The sequence below is a fragment of the Haemorhous mexicanus genome, chromosome 4 (assembly GCF_027477595.1).
Source record: "Haemorhous mexicanus isolate bHaeMex1 chromosome 4, bHaeMex1.pri, whole genome shotgun sequence".
NCBI classification, from domain to species: Eukaryota; Metazoa; Chordata; class Aves; order Passeriformes; family Fringillidae; genus Haemorhous; species Haemorhous mexicanus.
The window spans coordinates 67,243,284-67,267,213 of NC_082344.1; the positions used below are offsets into that span (position 1 = coordinate 67,243,284).

Below are 23,930 nucleotides of genomic sequence, written 5' to 3' on the forward strand. Positions count from 1 at the left end.
GAAGATAAAACCAGAATTTAATTATCACTGACAGTACTTGTATTGAATTTTAATAATTTAAATATTTTTCAAGAGCTGCATTTTTTAACATGTATTATATTTAATCAGGGAGGAAAGATGCATCTGTGACTATAATACTAAGTGAGGGAAATAAACCCACCCACTCCTTACTTGCTTTTGTTTCCAGCTTATGAGGAAAAACTGGGGGAAAGAAATTGTCAAGACATGTCAAAATAAAATTTAAAAAATAAATAAAACGAAGACCGATTTTGCAGGAAATTTAATTTTTTGAGTATGGTGAAACTGGTTCACAATGAGGTTTACTGGAGCATTATTCTTTCTCCCTTAGTGACTCGGTAAAAATATGTACTTGATAAATAATGATAAAAAATAACTGGGAGAGGCAACAGGGAATTTTGAAGTATTTGAGACATGTAGGCAGTTGCAGTCCATGATCCATTCTAGGTTAAAATTTTAGGGTACAGTGTGTAGGAAAACAGGAGAACTTGTTCTTGTGGTCATTTCTTTATAGTCTCTCAGTCAAATTTCCAGTACTCAATGTTTATGTGTGGCAGTTTCCAAACTGAAGTTTTTAATCCTGTGGGTCATAAGGGGAACAAATTGAAAGTTGAAATAAAAGGTATCACTGAAAAAACTCTCAGTGAGAAAGTTAAAAGCTCCCCAAGAGTAATGTAGATGGTGCCAGAAGGCACAGAGAAACATCCCAAAATATCTGCTTAAGTGCAAAGCTCAGAATAGCCTGTGTATCTTTAGAGAAAATTAGCCATCTCTCTTACCCACATGCATGTTAATTTGAATTAGAATATTTGTTTGGAGAACAAATCTGTTTTCCTTTTTTAACTTAGCATCTAGAAGCTGAAAGAGAAGCCCTTGTGGGCCTTTTCCAGTTCTCTGCTGTTACATGAAGCTCAATCCGTTCATAGGGAGATAAGGTCTTGCAAAGAAAGGTAGAACAGGGTTGGATTTTTTAAAATACTGCTGTTGCTTTGTAGGAAGTTGCTGATTTACCCCTTGCCTGTCTTGAGACCAGTTCCTCTTCTCTGGCCTCTTTTTCAGAAACTGAAAAAGGGAGGAAAAAAACAACAAAAAAAAAATAAACAAAACCTGCAGAATGCAATTGGTTGCTTCTGTGCAAATGAAAACATCTCCTGGATTTATTTAAACCACTGTAAAGTCCTAAAACCACAGCTGCTGATTTTGTGCTGGAGCAGATGTGATGTGCTGCCAAACACTTTCTGCCAGCTTCACTAGCAACTAGTAGGGGAGAGAATAACAAGCCATGAAGTAGCATTTTCATCTGGTCTCTGTCTGTCCTTCTGAAAAGTTATCTAGACAACACTGCTTCTGTTTAATGTTCAACCTCCTCTCAGCAGAGTCAAAATAAAAAAGAACCAGGTAATGAAACCCTGTCTAAATCTAAGATATTCCTCTGCTAAATTTCTCTTACAATAGTAAGAATCATGAGAATGCAAGCAAGTTAAATGTACTGTATTTAATCCCACTTTGAGTACCTGCCAAGGACATAAACAATTTTTGGTATTTAGTCCAGTCTGAGGATTTCTGGATTGCTGCTGCACTATGGACTGCAGGCTAACAGAAAGGTCAGATCAGGAAAACACAGTCAGCAATAGTAGCTAGTGAAATTATCTACCTTTATTGCAGTGACTCAAATGCAAATGATGGAACATAGGTGATGTTGTCACATCTGCTTAACAGTCTGGGATTCACTGGTTCATTTTTAAGATTCTTTTGAGATTGGGGTGAAAATCGTATATTTAACCCTAAGCCAGAACTTGTTCTCAACTTCCTAAGATTACAAGATTCACTAAACACAGAAATGAAAATAGAGAGGTTAAGAAATCTCTCTATTCCCAACCATTCCTTTCCTAGGTACTTTTAATGCTTTTAGGTTTGGTCACGCAGCTGTGCAATTCCTGCTAGCCCCATTTGATATAGTTAGTGTAAACACACAACAAAAATATGAGAAGGGCAAGTGATATACACAAACTTCTTATAATGGGCTGAAAAAAACCACACAATTTAGAAATGCTGGAAGGCTGGAAATATTGTATAAGTGGTAAGAGCAGTATCTGAACTACTGTTCCCCTAAGAAAGGTGAAGGTCTATAGGGGAATCCAGAGGTGACAAACATGCCAAACCTTCACAAAAGGTGAAGGGGATCAAATCCATTGGAAAGGAAGAAAAGAACAGGCAATCTAAGCTAAAAGTGAAATAACCCTTCCAAACCTTCTTTTTTCTGTACCTTTAGGCATGAGAGCACGAACAATTTATAGATGGTGGTGACAAACTGATAAATATACCTTTGTTGTTAATTAACTGAATGTCATTCTTAGGCCCCCATCTATCCTACTTATGCTCTAAATTTTTTATCCTGGTATCAAATAGACACCCTGATTAAATGTCAATAGTCTGTGAAAGCTGACGAACAAAGAAGCTTGGAGCTTGCCAGCTACTGACAGCTTTATTTAGTTGATGCAGTGGAGGTTGTGAAGGATGTGATGTTTGTGGTGTCATCCAGACAATGGGGACATGTGCAAGTTCATACAGAAATGAGGGTGAGTCCCACGGTGGCAAGCACACACACATGATTCCAGACAAGTTGTTTTGCCACTAGCACTCACATAAGTGCACAGAGCCCAGTCTGTCCTGCTGTCCCTCTGTGACCCCTCAGTTTGGAGGCTCACTGGTGAAAGCACAAATGCTCCCACTCTGGGTTCACAGGTAGGCTCACACTCACAGACTCCTCAAACATCAGCACAAACTCTCAGGTCATGTCTGCACCCTGGGCCCTTTACCTAGCCACTGATCCACACCTCAAGTCTTTTCAGGTAAGTCCTCTCTTACTTGCCAGCTAATCTAGACTGAAGTTTGCTGGCAACCTACACCTGGACACAGGATTGTGTTCACTTGGGAAATATAAACCCTCCTGGTCTCTCCAGAGGCTGACACCTAGAGCTTGCAGCTTACACCTCAGTCTCTCAGCTTGCTGGCATTTTGACCATTCACCTTGCATACCTAGGTCAGAGAGGGAGATTGCATAGTAGGGAAAAAAAAAAGTTAAGGACTGGATATGAAAATAGACTGGATTTCAGTGATCAGGCACAGGATTCAGACAAGTGTACAGCCCCACAGCCTACCTGCATGCAGCCATGCCTTTTAATCTCCTGTCTGATTTTCCTGCTCTTGGTCTCCCTGATCCACACTGGTTCTTCGCTTTACTCCTTCCCATCATAAGCTTGGGACCATAATACATGGTCTGAATTCACTTCTAAGATCTAATAATAATGGCAGTGACCACATTTTAAAACACATGGTCCCAAAGTATGTGGCATCTACATTGGCAATGATGACTGAAACACAGTGGAGGTGAGAAATCACTCACAAGGACATAGTGCCTAGGCTGGAGGGTAGCAAACAGAGAAAATACAGGCAGAAAAACATGCCAACAAAAAAGAAGTGAAAAGCTGACAGGACTATAGATAATACAGGATTAGTTCTGCAGCACAGTTCACTGCCACAAGCATTGGGATGTAGGTGACAGAATCTCCCCCCACATTCTCAAGGGCTGCAGTACAGACATGAACAGTTCCAAGGGCTGAGGGTTGTCTTCTGTTTGTAGGTAAAACCACTTCTGCCTTTTCTTGTTGTAAAAAATTGAACCACATTACTTTGTTTAGTTCTGAGCAGCTTGTTTTTTCCCTTTAACACAAAACACAGAGGCTGGGGGCACACAGTAAACCTCAGTCTTGGACACACCCTCAGCTGTACCTGAGCACATCAGGTACAAGTGTGGCAGATTGGTATTCAGAGCAGCCAGTTGCTGGGGAGCTAGGCAGAAGATGAAGTATTCCTTCCCTTGGAGGCCATACTTCCAGTGCTTTGTTGTTACTTTTTTTTTTTTTCCTTGAGGGTCCAGCCATACTGCTGGGTGATCAGGACAAAAAATAAGGCAGGTAAATAGTATTTTTGTTCTTGGAAGCTTGTTATTTCAACCCTGATAAGCTCTGGTACTGTTTAGTCAGTTTAGACAGGGCAGGCTCTGCAGTCTCCAGATCTAGAAGGAAATCCTGGAGATAAAAAGCCAACCTGCCTTGCAGAGCCTGGAAGCAGAGGACATGACTGCTGAGCTTCTCAATGCATCCCTTTCAAATGAGATGAGACATCAATTACTTTTTGAGACACACACAGCATTCTCCTGCCCTGTCAGCCTCTTTAGTAGTTTCCCCATGGGGGGTTCATTTGATTACATTATCATACAGCACCATAACTCCCTACTGATCTCCAATACTGAGCATCAGGAGCCAGCATGCTCTGCCTGCAAGGACATATTCTCTGCTCTCCTGTGTAAACAGGAATCTGTTCTCAAAGGAGAATGCACTGCCTGAAAAAGACACGATGCTTTGGTCTGTTTAGGTCTAGATTTTTGAGGAAAAATTCCTTTTTTTCTGTCATATGGGATGTTTTCTGATATGTAGGTAAGAAATGAGGAATTTGCATCTAATTAAGGTATGCTTCTCCACCACACCTGTTGCACAGAAATAAAAACATACAATACATATTTCTCTAAAATATACTGAAAAGAAAACCACCAAAACCAGCCAAACAAGAAAATTAAAATATCAATTTACTATCAACCAAATGTAGATTTACTGTCCAGTTTAAAACTTATAATGCTGTCCTGGAATCTTATCTACACATTTGTGAAGTTATTCTTTTTTAAGAATAGACAGAAAATACTGGAATCCCTCCAGACAACTTGATCTTAAGTAAAATGTCCAGGAGGAGCATGCAGAGGGGGATCCTGGTGCTGTTCTGTGTGTTCCCATTCTCTGTGTGCTGGAGGGACGCAGCTCAGAGTCCTTTCACTGTCATGTTATGTTCTAAACTCGCAGTTAAGTATGTGATGAAATACCACAGTTTGAGAGGAAAGTTGCTTTCAGTTGTTTGCTTTTCTCTGTCTCTTCCCTCTGCTCTCTCCAAACAGTTCTCTTGGCTTCAGGGAGACACACATTCATGAATGTCCCTTGTCCCTTAGAAAAAGTGCTGCATGAAGACCAAAGGGACCCGGGGGGGGGGGGGCTCGACCCTGCGGGATCCCCCCTTTGCTCTAACTGTTTATGGAATTGTAAACCAGGCTGCAGGAGGGAGACGGTCTGGAGGCAGAGGGGAGGGGGAGCTCATTCCTCCTCCCTCTCTGTCTCAAAGCCTTTTGCTTTCCAAGCTGAAGTGCAGCTGAAATCTGACGCCTGGACTGCACACACTGTGAGACGTGGGCATGCCCTTGCAGTGCACTGATTTCCTCTGCAGCTCGAAGAGCCAGAGCTGCGCTGAGGCTCGGCAGAGGAGTCACTCCATCAGGCAGTGAGTGCCACATCATTGTGCTGCTGTGCAAGGGGCTCCAGCATGGTCCTGAGGCTCCTGCTCCTCCTCGCTGGGCTGCTTAGGGCCATCAAGCCAGCACCCCGCTGTGAAACCGGCCAGGAGACCCTAGGTAAGGCTAACCACCCCAAAAGTTCTCCTTCTTCTCTTCTTCCTTCTCCTGGAGATAAGTAAAGAGTTCCAGCTCCAAGGGGAGGGAGACAGGAGCTGTCACTCTTCCCTAGAGATGAGGGGGATTAACTTTTTAGAAATCTGCATACTGCTGGTGGTGAAACTGGGAATCAGAGATGGGAAGGTGGGAGGTGTGTGGCTGTGCAGCAAAAAAAAAAAAACAAGGCTGTGATGTCAAGGCTGATAAAGATTCCTCATCACTGTTTTTAAGGCTGTCACAGAGGTGTCTTTCTGTCAATCTGTGCAGCTCCCAGTTGTAAGGACCCCACTCACTCTTATGGGGAATGTAGAAGGTTCACCTCATCTCTGGCCTTGCCTTCCAGGAATGTGGTAGTCAGATTGCAAGAAGGTGACCTTTTGACCTTCTGTATGCTTTTCTGCTTAAGAAAAAAAAAAGCTTTTCCTTACATTTAGCTTTAGGTCATTTATTTCAAGTCCAAAGTATGAGATTTATTAGGATCTGACAGCTGTAGGGTGTGTTTTAGCTTGTTATAAGCAATATGGAATTTGTTTGAGTTGATAGGCTGAAAAAGCAGATTTACCCTTTAGAATAAAGGTTAAACAGGAACATGCTGCTAAATTAATTGAAAGTTTTGATTCAGTAATAACTTGGCTAATAAAATATATTAACAGTGCCTTTTAAAAATACATGTTTTTTTATCAAGTGTGCTTAATTATGTGGGGACAGTGGATACATGAATTTCAGTGTAGTGACAAGGTCTATTCCAGGAAAACTATTTTCAGAGACTCTAAACTTAAAATGACTCAGAAAAATATTTATTTTATGGGATTACAGGAAGAGATAAGTTAACCTGAAACTGACCTTAATGCTACCCAAGGAAATTCAACTATATTTCAGTGCTTAAATATAAGCCATAGACTGTCACTGGCACTGAACTGCTACACAGTACAGTCCATGTGCCATGTACTGCATATAATTTGAGAGTGCTGTTCCCATGAACATCAAAGAGAGGTCTACCACAGCCTAAAGGGATTTTATTTTTGGATAAAGCTGCACAAAGAGAAGAGTTGTAGACTATTTGCAGCCAATTACAGGAAGAGACTGTGTGGTTTGCAGCATGACCTTTCTCTGTGAGGTATGATTCTGCTCCAGTTCCAGCTGATCAGTCTAGCCATGGGATATTAATCCTAGCAGCCAGAAATGTATGGATCATTGAGGGGTGACTCTGAGAGTGTTCTGTGTGTTTTGGCAGCTGTGGTGCCTTTAGGGCAGGGCTTGCAGAAAAGCAGCTGAATATGGAAGGATAAATAGCTGGAGGGATGGCTAGAGGTAGGGAAAGGGAACTGTCAATGTCACCACATTGTGTGCCACAGAGGGGACACACTGCCCACTGCAGGGCTGTTGGTCAGACAATAGAGGCAGCCTGGACATTGAGAGACCTGAGAGATTTCTCCAGGGTCTTTCTTTTCGAAAGGGGGGATAAGATCATGTCAGGCCTCAAGAAAAGAAAGGAGCCTGCAGTGATGCATATGTTCACAAATGGACCTTGCAGGGTCTCCTCTCAGCATTCAGGACACAGGCTGTATCTTCAGCTGTAGCAGTGGCAGTTTCTCTCCTGTTTTAGGATCCATTGTGTAGGTCTTGCTGGATCCCAGTGGCCAAACCTATATAGTGCCCTATAAGAAGAGACCAGCCTGGAGCTGCTCTTGCAGGAAAGAACAGCAGGAGCCAGTACAACTGTCTGACTCCCAGCAAGGCTGGAGCTGCTTTCTGTAGGCTTCCTGGTGGTATTTGTTCTGCAGTGACTCAGTTTGCTTTTTTTTCCTTTTTATAAGAAGCCAAAATGAAACATGATTTACAATACCAAGATCCTTTGAAAATGCTTTGTGCTTTTCTGTTAGGAAAAATAAGGAAATGATTACTGTCATCCAGCTCCACACAGGCATCATACACTATGTGGTGAGCTTTTTGGGCAGCAGCTGGGAACTGTGGCACTGAGAAAGGGCAGATGCCTTCTCCCTGGCTGTGTCCTGTATCCCTGGGCAGTCAGTAAGCTGTGTCTCTCTCAGACAAGATGCTACGAGGTCCCATTGTCAGACCCTTCTGAGTTTAACTGGCCTCTTAGCCTATAGTTTGGATGAGAAAAGTACAGTTTATCACATTTCCTCTGAGAAATGGCGAAACATTTTCAAAGGGAGCTAATAAAACAGGTTCCTCTTTATCCCAATTGTGCATCTCTGCTACTGACTGATGTAGTCCAGTGGTAATTAGTTAAATGAAGTGCTTTATAAATATCGACAACAAAACTAAAAATCCAGAGAGGCAGACTGAAGTGATAAGTCTTCAAATAGGTGACTTTCCTTGCAGCTGGGGACAACTCTACAATTGTGATGCCACCGGGGTCAGGCTGAGGCTGCATAACGGAATCACAGAATGGTTTGGGTTGGACGGGACCTTAAAGGACATCTCGTTACAACCCCCCTGCCTTGAACAGAGACACCTCCCACTAGATCCGGTTGCTCCAGCCCCCATCCAGCCTGGCCTTGAACACTTCCAGAATGGGGCATAACAGCGAAAAACCCTTTATCCATAGTGATGCTGAAAGCAGCAAAGCCTTTCCTTTCCTGTTGCATCCAGGGAGCGCTTTTCTGAGGAATTCCGGGCCGGGGGTACACGGGTGTTGCAGTGGGGTTGCAAACCCCCGGCTCTCACAGGGAGCGCGGGCAGCCCGCCCCAGCTCCGCCCTGGCCCGGACTGGGCCCCGCCGCTGCCGCCGCCTGTGGTGCCCCCGTGCGGCCCCTGCTCGGCCCCTGCTCGGCCTCTGGCCCCTGCTCGGCCCCTGCTCGGCCCCTGGCCCCCTGCTCGGCCCCTGCTCGGCCCCTGGCCCCTGCTCGGCCCCTGGCCCCTGGCCCCTGCTCGGCCCCTGCTCGGCCCGTCCGCACGGCTGAGGCGGCACCGGCCGGGCCCCCTCACGGCCAGCGGGGCTGCCCGAGCCTTCTGCGCCCTCCCGAGCCTGCCCCAGCCTGCCCTGAAGGCTGTTCGGGCAGGGGCACAGCCCTTGTGATGGAGCCATGGAATTGTAAGACCGGAAACTACCGCTGTTATCTTCGATTTAACCATGAACCCAGCTGGGTTCAGCGCCAAACCAGGTCCCGAGGCAGCCCGTTTACACATCTTCTAAATCCTTCCAGGGATGCTGACTCAACCAGTTCCCTGGGCAGCCTGTTAGATTGACAACCTTTATGTGAAGAAATCTTTCCTGACATCCAACCTAAACCTCCCCTAGAGCAACCTGAGGGTGTTTCCTCCCATCCTTTTACTTGTTACCTGGGAGGAGACTGACCCCAGCCTCACCACAGCCCCTCTTCGGGCAGTTGTAGAGAAGGTCCCCCTGAGCCTCCTACTCTCCAGGCAGGAGTGCCGAGGAGGGGAGCTGTTTAACCTGAAGCTGTGGAGGTAGGAGAGCAGCCAGAGTGCTGGTTGGCACACCTGTCACTTGTGGGTCTCCTCCTCTTCCAAGCACCTTGTTGTTTTCATCATTTTGGCTTTCTCCTGAGACAGACATTGTCCCATCCTGAGGATCTCTGACCTTAGCCAGTGGAGATGAGAGTGGGGAGGTACAAGGAAGGGAGATGAGGAGTGAGAAACCACCAGGGCAGAAGGCAGGGGACAATTACACTATACATTCTGGCAGCCCAGAATAGATTTTGTGGCACTGGCTCCTCTCTGAGCTATGACATTGAGTAAGACTGATTGTCAGACTGACAGAAAAAGTGTGTTCACATAGAGATATTATACCTTTCCCCTCTTCTTTGCAGCTCCTAACTCCACAATGTGCCACAGTTTTTGCTAAATAAAAGGCAAAAAAGGGAAAAAGTTATTTCCTTCTATGACCTTCACACTGGCCCCGGTCCACAGGACCTGAGCAAATTTGTTCACCTGCTGTGGATGTTTCTCATGCTGCTTTCCTGGTGAAACCTGTGCACACACAGAGGCAGAGCCTCTCCAGCTGCTGCTGCTCCTGTGCTTGCACTGAGTGACCTGGCAGTGGGCTGGGGTCTTCTCCCCACCCCGGTGGGGTGGTCCCTCATCCTGCTGTGGCTGGCACTGGCAGGTGCTGACATGGAGCATGGCCACAGGACTGTGCTGCCACGTGTGGGAAAGCCTAGGCTGCAGGAATCTCACTGGCTGGACCTGAGATGGATGCGTCCAAGTTGTGTCAAAACAAAAAAATGCACAACTAGCGTCTACATCATGCTCACTCACAAGATGAGAAATTCCTGCTCTTTGTGGAGCCAGTTGTCATCACTGAATCATGTGAGCTCTGCTGAATTCCTGCCAGTGGCTCTAGGATTTCTACACAATTATTATTTTAGCAACACTGGCCTTCAGCTCCTTTTTACATGGGAAATGGGATCAGAAACAGACACTTATGATGAGAAAGTTTATGTTGAAAATAAAATACACAAGTATCTCCTTATACTGCTGAAATTATTTATGCATGATTTTAATCTGAAGGCAAAGTTTTCTTCAGAATACTTGTACAGACATCTTTAAAGTGTGGGGGTGTGCATGCATAGTCAAAACTTGAACAAAATCCCACTGCTCTTAGTCACAGCTAGGCTTTTAGCAAGACTTAATAACACTAATGGTTGATCCCCTATAACATTTCTAGACATTACCTCTGCCTTCACATAGTCACAGTGTTTGAGGATGCTGGCTGGCTGACAGCTGCCATGGCCCCCTTAGGGCTGCTGATGCCTTGTGAGAGCCAGCCCCTTCTGAAGTCTGGGCCAAATGCTGGGTAAATGTCATGTGTTATTGCCTGATGCAGGGCTGAGCATGGAGGTACCATCAGAAGTCACCTATCATGTTGTGAGCGTGGTGTTTGAGGCTGGTGGGCCATGTCCTGGTCTCTTTGCTGGGCTGTTATGACCCAGGGTTTTCATGACTGCTGAATCTTGTTTGGACATCCTCTCAGTTGGAAGCAGCTGTCACAGATCAATGGAGTTTAGGACTTGGGGTTACTTTGTCCACTTCAGAAATAAAACTGAAATTTCAATCCCTTCATTTATACTCTTGTAACTCCAGTGATATAACTGACACCAAATTTTTAGGGTTATAATAGGATACATTTATCTAGGAGACAGTATGAGATTAAGGCACAGATTTAAGTCAAGGTTGTTAAATGAACTGTCAATCTTTTATAACCTAAAAGTACCATATTTGGTTAAAACTCTACTTACAGAAGAATCAGATGTGATGTTAATTATAATAGTCCTCATACTTCTAAACTAAAGAAAAGACAGAGTTGATCTAGGGGGATGGGATACACTCTTTAAAGAAGATGGGATGATATTTTGGCAAATGCTTTGGAAAGATTGTGGCAGAAAAGATAAAACCCTCAATTTTTCAGACATGATCCCCTGTCCCATGACATTCAACAGAGTTGGGCTTGCTTAAAGGAAAGCTTCTAACTGTGGCAGGTTATTGGCCAGAGCACTTGGAGAGTACTACACCCTTAAACCATGGTTACTGAGCTGTAAGGAGTGCATGGTCACAAAGTAAAGCTATGGGCACATCACAGACCCAGATTACCCGATTGATAAGTGTTTTCATCCTTTGCCAAGCAACCTGGCAAAAAAAATTGATCCTTTGGATGATAGTTGTAGAGATTTCCTGACCTATTCCACCTTCTTAGCCCAGCTGATTTTAATGCTGCCATCCCCCAGATTTAAGCTTTTTTTCTTCTTCCTTCACTGACCAGACCCTGAGAGATGATTTCCATGTGTCTCCAGACCATCCTGGTGCATAAGAAGTCCTTGTTCAGCAGCAGCTCTGTTGCATGTGAAGCTCACTAAGCCTTCAGCCAATTTGGCAACTGCTGGCTCACTTTGTTGTCATCATCTTTGTTGCATTTTGTTCTCCCAATGGGTAATTTTTCCCTTGCAACTTGGAAAAGATCTCAACTGAGGCCAAAAAAATGTTATTTAGTAGGTTTTGTTTAGGGAATTATGTTTATATTCAGGATTTTCAACTCCTGAACGACTCCTTGGAGCAGCACTTGGAGCAACACCAGCCAGAGACACGATGTGACACCAAAGTCACTAGAAGCACCAAGGCAGTGGTGGGGACAGACAGACAGACAGATAGAAATACTCTTCATCAGTTCTTTTAGGCACCACCTACAACTGCAGACATGTTTAAGTTGCATCTGAACAACCAGAAACAAGGGAAGATTACAGGTGCCCACTAAGGCTGTCTTTGTGCTATTGCCATGTGACAGGTCTTGGTGTACATCTGCACAGATTTTGACCTGTGGTCTGCAGGCTGTGACCTTACACCACCCATGGAAAAGCTGCAGCACCTTCTCACTGGCTTCAGAGCAGCCCTGAGAGAGAAACAATCCCAAAAGAGCTGATTGCAGTGTCATTGCTGTGGGCACACCTTCAGTAATTCAATAAAAATGGATGTTTAACCTCATGCCAGGCAGCAGGTGGGTTAGAAAGAGGGGTGATTGGCAATGAACACTGGCTTGGATCTTCCTGCTGTGCTCTTGCTCTGCAAAATAAAGGCAGAGGAGGCATTAATCTCTTTCAGGTGCTTTCAGGCTTCTTCAAGTGAGGGAGCAGGGTTAAAGGAGAGCTGCACAGAGCTCTTGGGCACTGCTTCTGCCTGCTTCAAACACATCCCTCCCCCAGGCAGTTACTGCAATTGCTGGAGGGTTAATAACATCTATTCAGTCCTCTTCTCACAAAGCATTTGGTGTATCCAGAAAATGGAGTTAACCACGTGGCTGCTTTTTGCAAGCACTCCTCTCTCTTACAGTTTTCCTGGAATTTCTTCTCTGTGGCTGGGAATATTCTCCACTTCTGCTTCTGCATGTGTGCCTTGGGTGTGTGGCTGCCCTCTCTTCTGGGCTTTCTGCTCAACCATTCTCCCCCTGCCTGAGCTGCTCAGCTCTCTCATTACTCTGCCCCTCGTCCCCTTACATCTCCACTCCTTCCACACCCTTCTCCTGATGATTCTGATCCATTTAAGTGTTATATAATGGATCTTGTCCTGCCCTTGAGCTTTTGCTGTAGCTAGGAGCTGCTCTGGAAGGTTATGCTTTGCCATTTGAAGGTGCTTTTCCAGTGTTTGTATCTTGCCACTGATACTAAGTTTTGTCTCTTTAGAGACAAAGGCAGAATATCACTGAAAGATTGACTTGATGGACCATGTGAAACTGCCAGGAGAGTAATAGTAATGTGATAAGGAACTGAAATGCTTTGTTTGGAAAAGTGGAGGCTTTGACGATAAACAGACTAAAATGAATACATATGTTCTTCTAGTTCAAAAAAGATTTCTAAGCAGCCCAGAAAGCTGTGAGGGTGTATGCTGGTCTTTACAATATAAATTATCTGATCTATTTTGATCTGTACTGACCAGCACACCCCCTACCAATCTGCCTCACTGAATGACTTAGATATTTCAGATTTAAAACTTGCCCTTGGTCTTATTCCAGATCATCAATTGCGCAAGTCTCCTGTTGACTTTGCTCTTGAAAAGGCAACTGGCCAGCTCATGGTACTAGAAGTAGCTGTTGAGCTCTCTTGTCTGGGTTAGGGTTAATCACAGCAGCTTGCTTCCTTTGGTGCTGAATCATCAAGGGGAAAAAATGTAAGCTTGGCAGTAAAATATGTATGTGCTGCATTGTAGATTTTCAAGCTTGCCTTTGCAAATTAAAACCAGAAGCGTATTTTATAGAGAGAGCTCAGAAAGCTTGAAATGGCTTTTCTCCTCTTCAATAAGTTATTTTATCCATAATCTTAAATAGAAGCTGTGCTACTGAAAGGACTTTTGTAGCTGTGGTGGAATAGTTAGAGTAAAAAAATAAACATAAAAAATTGAAAAGGCTGTTCTGGGTCAGGAAGAAAAAGGTCCCTCTGTACCAACCTGTCGGTGGATGGGACTTTGAGAGGAGGTGATACTGTCTTCCTTTGAGCCCAGGGAAGCCTTTACACAAAAAAATTGAAAAATTTTAGATTCTTTCAAGCACAGTAGAAGCAGAAATTGAAGCCTGCCAAGTGAATTGGGAGACCTGAGAAACTCTTTGTATATCAGCCCCTGTCATTTCTCTTATGAAAATGAGGAAGGGAGTGGCTGAAGTCTTCTGGCATTGCCAGAGCTTAGAGAAAACGAGCTGTCATGGGCAGGGATGGGGATTTTCTGGTGATTTCTCTGTGTAGAGACCCAGGGCAGTGGGTGCAAGATTGCAGGAACAGACCGTACAGCTGCAGCCTGGGAGCTGGCCTTGGAGAGCTTCCTGCTGTTGGCTCTCCAGGCAGGCAGCTCTGGCCCAGCTACGTGTATCCACACTTATTTATGTAAGCACACATCCTGCAGAATTATCCTTGGCCCCTGCAGAGGTGCACCCTCCAAAACATATGTAAGCATTGGTGTTAGGAAACACTGGGAAAGTCAAACACCACATCAGCACACATACATTTAAGGCTGGCTATAAAGCAGGGTTTGGTATAAACCAGACCTTTTCTCTCTTGATTTTATGTATACTGACTCCTGATGACCTGAAATCTCAAGCTGTTTCAGTCCTGGATGTTTACAAGACAGAGCTGTGGCTGATACATGGGTCACACAGCAGCTTGCATGATGGGGAGAGGTGGCCAGAAGAAGTTGCATGGATATCTCTGGTAAGGAGAGACAGAGAGAAAATTCCATGGTTTATGCTGCAATAGTGTGAGGCTTAAATCTAATATTAACTTAGATCTAGATTTAGATTTAGATCCAGGTTTAGGACCCAACAGCAAGGAGCTGCTTTTGCTAATCAGTGAGTGAGTCTTGGTAGCTTTGACTTTGTAAGGGGCATCCTGGATCACAGGTAGTGTAAAAGCTTTACCCACTTAGCAGAGATGTTGCAGAATTACCTTTGCTTATTACATACTGAGATGAATAATTTCAGTTGCAATGGAAAAGATTTATATGGATTTGGTACCTTATCCAAAAAATAGATTTATCCTCTTCAGTCAGCATAATTGTTAATGAGCACTAGCCATGTTGCTTAATAGATTTCCTCTCCCTATATAGATATGGTAAAAATATCAAAGTGTGGATGACTTGTAGCACAGTCTGAAACCAGAGCTGTCTTTCCCTCTCTTGTGCTAACATCTCCTCCTGCTCACACAAAAGGAGCCAGTCCTCAGGTGAACCCCGGCACAGCATATCAATGGAATTTCACATCTCTTCCCTCAGCTATCCATTGCTTCCTGAAGCCTCTCCTGGCCAGCTGGGCAGAAAGAGGCATCTGCTAAAGGCAGCAAGTCTGCTGCTGCTCAAGGAGCTGGGGCAGGGAGAGGCAGCACCACATCCAGACCCTGCCTGCTGCATTTTCCCTTTGGTTTCCTCTGCTTGCTCCAGTGTGTTGCCAGAACACCTTTTTGCTCCAGCTGAACAAGCAGAATTCTGAGATGCTGTTGAGAACAGGGCTGTGCCACATCTCAAACTGACTGATAGCTAATAGCACTTCTGCACAGCAAAAGTGTCTGGGGAGACTGTGTGTGCCTCAGTTTCATTATTTGATCATTGCATATCAAAGACAAACTAACAGGACATTTGTAGCTTGGTTGTGGAGCCAACAGAGGGGGAAATGCCTCTTATCTTTGAGGAAATGTGGGCAGTTGTAGAAAGACCATTCACACTCCCCAAATACCCCACAAAGAACTGTGCCCAGCACCTACAACCCTCTAGTCTAAAAGAATAGCTACAATACAATAATTTTCTGCTCAGAAGAGGAAAAAAAAAAGGTATCAAATATTTCTCATCCACCCCTCAAGGTAACAAAGGGGATTCATTGCTAATGACCCTGGTGGTAAACGGAGATAGTGTCACTCTCCTCCTTGGAACGTGGCTAAACTCAAGCCAGTCCTCTCCACACTACATTTTCCCCTCTGTAAGGAACGTTTGTCTGACTCCAGACTTAGTCCAAGGTCTCTCAAATGTGGGTGTGATGATGTTAGTATATAAGACCCTCCAGATTCAGGGGGCAGTAACATCCAATTTTAACAGCAGGATTAATTGCTGAAGCTCTTACTAACAAGAGATCATTTCTTTCTCCCTCCCAACTGGCATTGTACAAAATGCTATTCCTTGATTATCCCCAGATGTAGCACTGTATGCAGTATCTGGCTGAGATGAAGCTTTTTTAGAAATGCCTTGACCTTAATAACTAACTCACAGAGGGGATTGTGCCTAGCTAGGGGAAACAATGAAATCCTATAATGGATTCTTCGCTGTTGATGAACCAGGTATTATTCAAGGCAATTATCATAATGTACTGAGCCAGGAAAGGAGTTTGTATGGATATAATTTTTTCTAGCTTGCTGCTTAACAGAACTTGTTGGTGCTGGGGATGGGCTACTTCTGCTAGTTCTGATGCCTCATTTATTTTATGAGGTAATGTGGCTCAATTACAATCCATAATATAGAACTAGACTGATTTCCAATTAAATGTCTCCCTCCAAGATAAAATCCCAGGGTTAATTTGGTTCTCATTACAATGACTTTATTTTGGCTAAAGAATGATCAACTCATTAGCAACACATATGCAGATGATTATGTTTAAACAAATATGCCAGGAGTAGAAGTTTAAACTCTTTAGCAGGAAAAAAGGAAAACATAATGAATTTGGTCTTGTGAGGATAAATGCTCAATTTACTGAGCAAGAAGCTGGGATGCCTGTCCCCCCAGTGAGAGCAAGAAGAAATAGCAACAGAAGAGATCCCCAGTACACCACAAGAAAGGTGAACCTGGTGGTGGTCAGGCTTGCACAGAGTGATTTAGCTCCCATGAGGCACTGGTGAAACCAACTCCAATACCTTGGCAGACATATGTTTCTTTAGCTGCCAGTATTGGAGAAGGACAGTATAGAATTATTTGCTACAGGAGCAAAAGAAGCAATTCCTGGGTCATCAAACCATGCTCCTTCAAAATCAAGAGAGCATAATTTATTTGACCTAGTAAACAGAAAGCAGAAGAGATCCGTTGGCTCTTTGCAAACACAGTGTGGAGGAATGCACCAGGGAATGAGAGAGCTACTTAAGCTGAAGGACAATGCTGGCACAACAACAATGGATATAAACTGGCCACAAATACTTTTAAACAGGAAATTAAAAGGCAATTTCTAGCTGTTAGAGGAGTGATCTTTTGGAAAAGCTTTCCTGTGAGAGTAGTTGGGGAGGGAAATAATTAGCTTTAGGATATTATTAAAAGTGTGATAAAACCCAACTGCTAGAGATACAATTAAGTAGGATGAGGAAGGAATAAAGTCCTTTCATATCTACCAAAGGCTGAATTGCTTTAACATGGAAGGTATCCGCAGCATTATAAGGGACAAAAATATCTTTTAGAGGAGATTGATAAAACACCTGGATATGTACAGGACTCATATGGACTTTTAGACTAACCAGATTAAAAAACACCTAGGTTTTGATTAGTGAAATTTCCTAGGCACCTAACTGTGTGTGGATGAGGGGCAATGGGGTTTCTCAGCTCAGCCTATTCTGTGATATATGCCTGCTGGGAATATGTGCTTGTTCCTGGTATGGCTGGACCTCAGGGCTGCAGCAGATACCAGACCAGACAATTCCTAACACAAAGGAGGAACCATGTTGCTGTAATGATTTTTCTTTTCCTCTTTATTTACAGGTCAATGTCAAACTGTACAGAAAGGTATGAAGTGTCTTTCCTTGCTGTTCTTGGAGAACCTCAAAACCATAAGTATTCCTTCATAATTTCCTGACAAGTATACTCATTTTGGTGCTACAGTGGGCTTTCTCACAAGAGAAATGTGCTCTTTCATGCAGTGCTGTATTTTGCTGCTGTGACAACAGTGTTTGTTACCAGCCAGAATCATTACCAAGAGAAGGACACTCAAATGTAGACCCATTACTTTAACAGCCAGTAATTTTATGAAGAGATGTCTTTCTATTACTCTTTTCCACTTCTAAGTGTGTTGAGGGTGTTACCAACACTTATCTTTCCTAAGACCTCCCTAACCTGATTTATTAAAATGTGTTGGGTTTATGAGAGTATGCATGTGATCATATTATGGGTCTGCTTGCCTGTGAGTTAAGCACCAGAATAACTTTTCATCTTTGGGCAATCTCAGTCAAAGTTTGTGGAGGGTCTGGAGTTTCAGAGATATTAAACTCTACAAATTTTGCAGGGCCGAGCAGAGAAAAGAGGCAACTTAGCGGTACGTTCCCCACTAATGAAGAAAACCTATAGGATCTCATATCTACTCAGGGAATCCATATGCCTATTCAAGGGCAGGGGAGAGAGTGATATCACAAATACACTTTTATTCAGGAATCTTGAGTTTTTCTCACCAACAAATTTCCACCTTTCTCTCAGTAATTTTCTGTTCAAATTTCTAAGCTCAAATTATATCTCCAGAAGCAAGCATGCTTGTCTTCATTCTGTAAGTGGTTTCAAACATGCAATTCAGTTTGCAAACTATTCCCAGCCTACCTGACAGCTAAAGAAGTAAGTTCATTTGACATGGTATTTGTTATGTTCTCTTTGTCTATTCAGAATATCAGTGAAGAAAGTTATTTTTCCTGTGTTCATCTCCTTTTCATAGCAAAATGTGTGGATATTGCCCTGAGTTCTTGCACTGATGTTGCCTACACTCAAATGGTGTATCCCAACTTTCTGGATCAGAAGTCTCGAGAAGTGATTGAGTACAGCTCCGAGTACCTGCTCATCAGCGTGCTGCACAACCTGCTCCAGGGGGAATGCAACCCCGACCTGAGGCTCCTGGGCTGCTCAGTGCTGGCCCCACAGTGTGAAAAGGACAAAGTCATAAAGCCCTGCAGGCACGTCTGTGAAAACCTCAAAAAGAATTGCCTCCCTGCTTTTGATGCAATAGACATGGCCTGGCCCTACTTCTTAGACTGTGACCGCTTCTTTGCTGGGGAGGAAGAGGGGTGCTTCGACCCGCTGGCCAAGCTGAGAGGTGAGGGAGGGAGGGAAGGAGGGAGGGAAGGAGGGAAGGGGGTAAGGAAGGAGGGAAGGGGGGAAGGAAGGAGGGAAGGAGGGAAGGGGGGAAGGGGGGAAGGAAGGGAGGAAGGAAGGGAGGGAGGAAGGGAGGAAGGGAGGAAGAAAGGAAGGAAGGAAGGAAGGAAGGAAGGAAGGAAGGAAGGAAGGAAGGAAGGAAGGAAGGAAGGAAGGAAGCTCGCTCTGCTGGCATGCCTTGTCTGCATGGGGAGGGTCTCGTCTCACTCAGCTTGACTTATCCATGGCACAAAACCTCTTCGCTTGTCATGTCAGCCTGCTGTCTTTGTAGAGACCTCTAATGTGTCATTAATTTTGTTCAACCTCTGTTAAAGACTCAGTTAAACTGTGCTGAAGAAGTATCTATTTCTCCCCATCATTTAAAAAGAGGATCAAGACAGGCAGCTCAGAGCAAGATATTTGGATGCATTTAGATAATCCCTGTCCCGTGTGATAGCTGTATATATATCTGAAATATTTTATTTAAAAACTGAAATTTTAGAGCGCTTATAAATCTATGACTGCCTGTCAAGCTTAACAGCTCATTAAAATATTCTCATTAGTGATTGTCACAGATTTTTGTTTGGATGAAGATACAGATAGCTGAAGACAGATGACTCTTATTTTAAAATATTCACCTATTTTAAAGGGAAAAATCTGCACAGTTTGTTACTGAAATGAGCTAGCATGCCAAAGGTCAAACTTAACTGGAGATTGCATAAATATTTGTTAGTGTGCATATGCATTAGTAAGATTTAAAAAAAATAACATGTCACAATAAAGTGTAGGATGTACTACATACATTTAGGGTTTTGACTGCAGCTTTATTTTTTATAATTCTTCTACTAATAAAGATAATTTGAAAAAAATTGCAGGTTTTCATGCAATCCTCTGAGCACTCTAGTTTTAAACACTGTTATGATTTTTCATTGCAGGAGAAGTATATGCTGAGGAAGATTTGCCTTCAGACTTGCCAGCAACTTTTATTCAGTTCAAACACCACTCATATTCCCAAATGGTGAGCACGCTGAAGAAGACTGCCTCAAGGTGCTCCCACATTGCCACCACTTACAGCATAGGCCGCAGCTTTGAGGGGAAGGATCTTTTTGTGATTGAGTTTTCAACCAAGCCCGGACACCACGAACTGCGTGAGTTTGATCAGTGCTGAGCAGGCTGCTGCAGAGAGACCAGACTATCCAAGTGAACACAGGCCCTGTTACTGGGACATCTCTCAAACTGTGAAAAGCATTGACTCCAAAACATTTCTCCTCCCTTTTGTTTCCTGAGTTGCAGTGATAGCTGATGATTCCTTGTAGCAATTACAACCCAGAAGCAATTTCTTACTGTTGTGGGCTCTGTGCATGACTATGCTTGGTAGTGCTGTTCCTTGTATCACTGTGTATTTGGTTGCAGTGATATCGTTGTTATTTATTTGCACCCAATGCACAAATTTGGGATACATTGACTTGCCCTCCCTATCATCTACCACTTCCTCCCTGTCCTTCACATCCTAAAACACACAAGTCTTCTGAGAAGGCCTCAGATAGAGAAGGACATTGACACTAAAAAAGGATGATTCAGCACAGAAAACAATCCTCCTGAACAGAGATTCAGTCAGTACTATACCTGTCAGTTGGTGATACCAGGGATTTATGTTATCATAGCCCCTGAACAGATGTTATTATACTATTTATAGGTGCTAATATATACATTAGGATATGAGTCCTCACAAATTTTCTGCAGAGGGGAGCACTACAAGTCTCTATTTTGTAGTTTCATCACTAAGGCAGCAAGGGCCAGATTTTTAAGTGTTTTAAATTCTTCACAAAGCATATAACTTTCTAGGGCAGAATTAGGCATTGTTTTCCAGTTACTGGCTCCCAGGTAAAAAATTATACTTGTCTAGATATGGTGGATTTCTATGGCCATTGCTGATAGCCTCAGATTGCTTCTCATCAGAAGAGCTCCAGCATCAGCACAGCCTCAGCAGTGTGGCAGAACTGAACTACATCTGACCTAATACTTTATTGAGATTATGGCCTCAAGTCAGGCTGCTGGGTCTGGGGAGACTGGGGACTCAGAGAGGACAGCAGAGACTGGTCACTTTGTTTACTCTCAGCTGTGCTGCCCTTTCTGGTCTAGAGATATTTTGAGGTGCCTTTAAACTTAATCAGGTCCCAGTAGATGTCATTAACAGAGCAAAGATCTATGTTACATTTTCCTGGCCTATCACCCTTTGTCTCTTTTTCAAAGATAATAAGTTGCAGGTGTCTTTTTGAGCTTTTACTCCATTTGCCAGGAAAACACAAAGCCTATGAATCAGGCTTTTAAATGAAAACTGTGATATGGCATGATAAAAGATGGTAGTTTAACACATTTCCTAGCATTTTTCTCTAAATCTATTGCTTCATGCTGCTCAGGACGCCATAAAAGGAGGTAGAAATAGGTCCAGAGCTGGAGATTTTGCCAGCCTGAGCAAGTGGCATAATAGCTCTGTGCCAGGTTCCCTCCAGTGTCTAGTGCTCAAGGCTGGCCAGGATCAAAGGCAAAGATGAAGGGATAGACAGGAAAGGGTGTCTCCAAAGTGCACCTATTTTCAACTTCCCATTAGTCTCTAAGGAAGGATGGAAATTGAGAGAATAACTACAGGGAATTGCAAAGTTACGTGTTTCTAATAGGCTTATTCCAGGGCTATGTAGACTGAAAGCCCCTTTTTATGCATAACCCAACTTCTTTCCTAAATAAAGGGAATAATATATTACATACCTGTAAATTGTTTCTAGGATCTGTGACAAAATAAGGCATTGAAGCCTCCCAAGGTAGGTCAGAGTGCCAGGGTTGTGTTTTGTTCTGCCCCAGTCATGGCTTGATGTTTTTGTTTTTAGTTTGCTCACAATTAATGATGACTCTAGCAAAAGTTCAGAGCATGATCACGTCTTATGGTTTGAAATCCTAATAGGTTGGACTTTATTTCACACTATTTAAACTGTTGATGAACTGATGTTTAATGGAGAGAAGTTCACCTAAAACTGCTGTGCTATTTGCAGGAACGTGTGCATGAATTTAGCGTAAATAAAACTTTGACTCATCAGTAAGCAGCTTGGATTAGTCTGATTTTGGAAGCCACTCAGGTATAATCAAATTAAAGCATCTCATTATTTTACGTTCCACAGTCAAGCCAGAATTTAAGTACATTGGCAACATGCACGGAAATGAAGTTGTGGGGAAGGAGCTGCTGATATACCTCGCACAGTATCTGTGCTCAGAATATCTTCTTGGGAACCCTCGCATCCAGACCTTGATCAACAACACCAGAATTCATCTCCTGCCCTCACTCAATCCTGATGGGTATGAACTGGCTGCAGAAGAGGTAAAAGTTTTAATTTAAGGATGTGTTCAGGCCTTCGTGTTTCTATAATTCTCCATGGGAAGGAACAAACTGGGAGGGGAGTGTTATGGAAAGGGGGGAACACTAATAATTGACTGCCAGAATCCCAGGTAGCATTGGTGGTGCGTTGCTTTCCAAAGATGATGTGAACAGAACTAAGAGGAAATCAGAGCCATATTTGTCAGTTTTGCTGCCTGCATGTGATGATGTGGGAATGACTGTGTTACTTTTTCACACACTTAGCACTCTCTGCTCTCAGTTCTAGAACAAAATGCCTGACTCACTATAATGACTTACATTGTTTTATAAGGAAATGCAGTTAATTAACATGCTGATGTTCCCCCTCTTTTAAATCTGTAGGCATAATGAAATGTGAATATTGTCTTACTGTCAAAGTTTCATAATGGATGGCAGTTTTCAGAGATCAACTCATGTCTGATGGAGACCTATGAAAACAAAGATTCTATTATTTGTTACCTGACATTCTTATTTCCCCCTCTCTGTTTTCTTTACCTCCACTAGCATGAAACTAGACCTTTTTTCTCTGTTTTTGCTCATGTGGTGAACTCTGTCCATTGTATTAGTCTGGGGTTATTGCACTCTGCCTCATCCTGTCTTGGGGCATCAGCTGTATTTTCTTTCTCTCCTCTAACCCACTCTGCATGCCACTCTGAGCAAGAGGCTCCTGTGTTCCTCTCATGAGTCACATCACTGGTGAGTGAAACACTTCCTGAATGCTAGTTAGTGCATTAATATTCATGGGGACAAAATGTGATTAATTAATAAGCGTGGGTTTTTTAACAGTACAGACATTTTCAGTTTACTCCTTTTAAAACTTCCCTTTGATTAATCAATTTCCACAAAGTGCTATTTTGAGGCAGGGAGCTATTCTGAAATTGGCTTCTGTGTGACAAAATAGGGGGCTGGTTACAACGGATGGGTCATCGGACGACAGACAGCTCAGAACTTGGACCTGAACAGAAATTTCCCAGATTTGACATCTGAGGCTTACAGAAGAGCTGGGATTCGTGGGGCCCGTCTGGACCACATCCCCATTCCACAGTCCTACTGGTGGGGTAAGGTATGAATTACACATTTTATAAGTCATTTCTACTGCAGAGCAGCTCAGGAGTTAAGAGACTGAGATTGCTTGTTCTGAAGTTATTTGCTTGTAATCAGATTTTATGAGTAGGACTGAAGTGGACAGGCTCAGAATTGGCATGAAAATCATGGTATAAGTCTGGCCAAAGAGGCAGGTGTCACAAATAATTTGGAAAATTTGTGGACAATTTGAATTTTGCTGGTTTAGATTAAGAATAATGACTGTTAGAAAGGAGTCACAAGTGTGTAATGATTCATCATTAGTGCTTTAAACTGTGGTGCCTGTTAAAGCCTATATTGATTTGGGTGTCATTGCATCAAGCCCTGCACAGGTCTGATGCAATAGGAATTTCTGCCATGGAAAATGTGCAAAGGCTGCATGTAAAGCTGAGTTGTGTCATCTTCCATTAAGTGAGGATGTTTATAAATGACTATAACCATATGGAGCAGTGGAAACAGCCAGTTGAGCTGCAAAGGTGCTGGGAGGGAAAGTTCCTGCTGCAGAGGTCAGAGCAGGATGGAGGCAGCACCACAGGGCCTCACACTCATCATCACTAAGCTCTGTGTGGCGTTATGTCAGGGATGCAAAGCTCAGCCCTACATGTGTTGCTGGCAGCCCCCAGCACAACTTCAACTGGACCTTAGCTGCCCTTGAAAGAAGAATCACAGGAAGCTAATCAGTAGTTCAGATATTGGGAGCTCTGCTTTTCTTCTACTTTTAAACTAATTGTATTCTGATTCAATACTTATTGCTGGCACAAAGCCTCAGACAGGTGGGGAACAGGATTGCTTCATCTGGTGTCAGCAGAAGATTTGAGAGATCATACTCCAGGC

At 43.4% G+C, this 23,930-nt stretch overlaps 1 protein-coding gene across 1 annotated transcript in view; it reads left to right on the top strand.

Moving 5' to 3' along the window:
* Window positions 1–5,298: 5,298 nt before the first annotated feature.
* CPZ (carboxypeptidase Z) overlaps window positions 5,299–23,930 on the top strand; it is a 34,048-nt gene continuing 15,416 nt past the window's right edge. Inside the window, exons 1-6 of the mRNA XM_059845250.1 lie at window positions 5,299–5,533; window positions 17,258–17,281; window positions 18,195–18,569; window positions 19,543–19,755; window positions 21,781–21,977; window positions 22,915–23,076. Of these exons, the coding sequence (XP_059701233.1) occupies window positions 5,446–5,533; window positions 17,258–17,281; window positions 18,195–18,569; window positions 19,543–19,755; window positions 21,781–21,977; window positions 22,915–23,076 (1,059 nt within the window). The 5' untranslated portion in view covers window positions 5,299–5,445. The remainder of the gene's footprint in view (window positions 5,534–17,257; window positions 17,282–18,194; window positions 18,570–19,542; window positions 19,756–21,780; window positions 21,978–22,914; window positions 23,077–23,930) is intronic.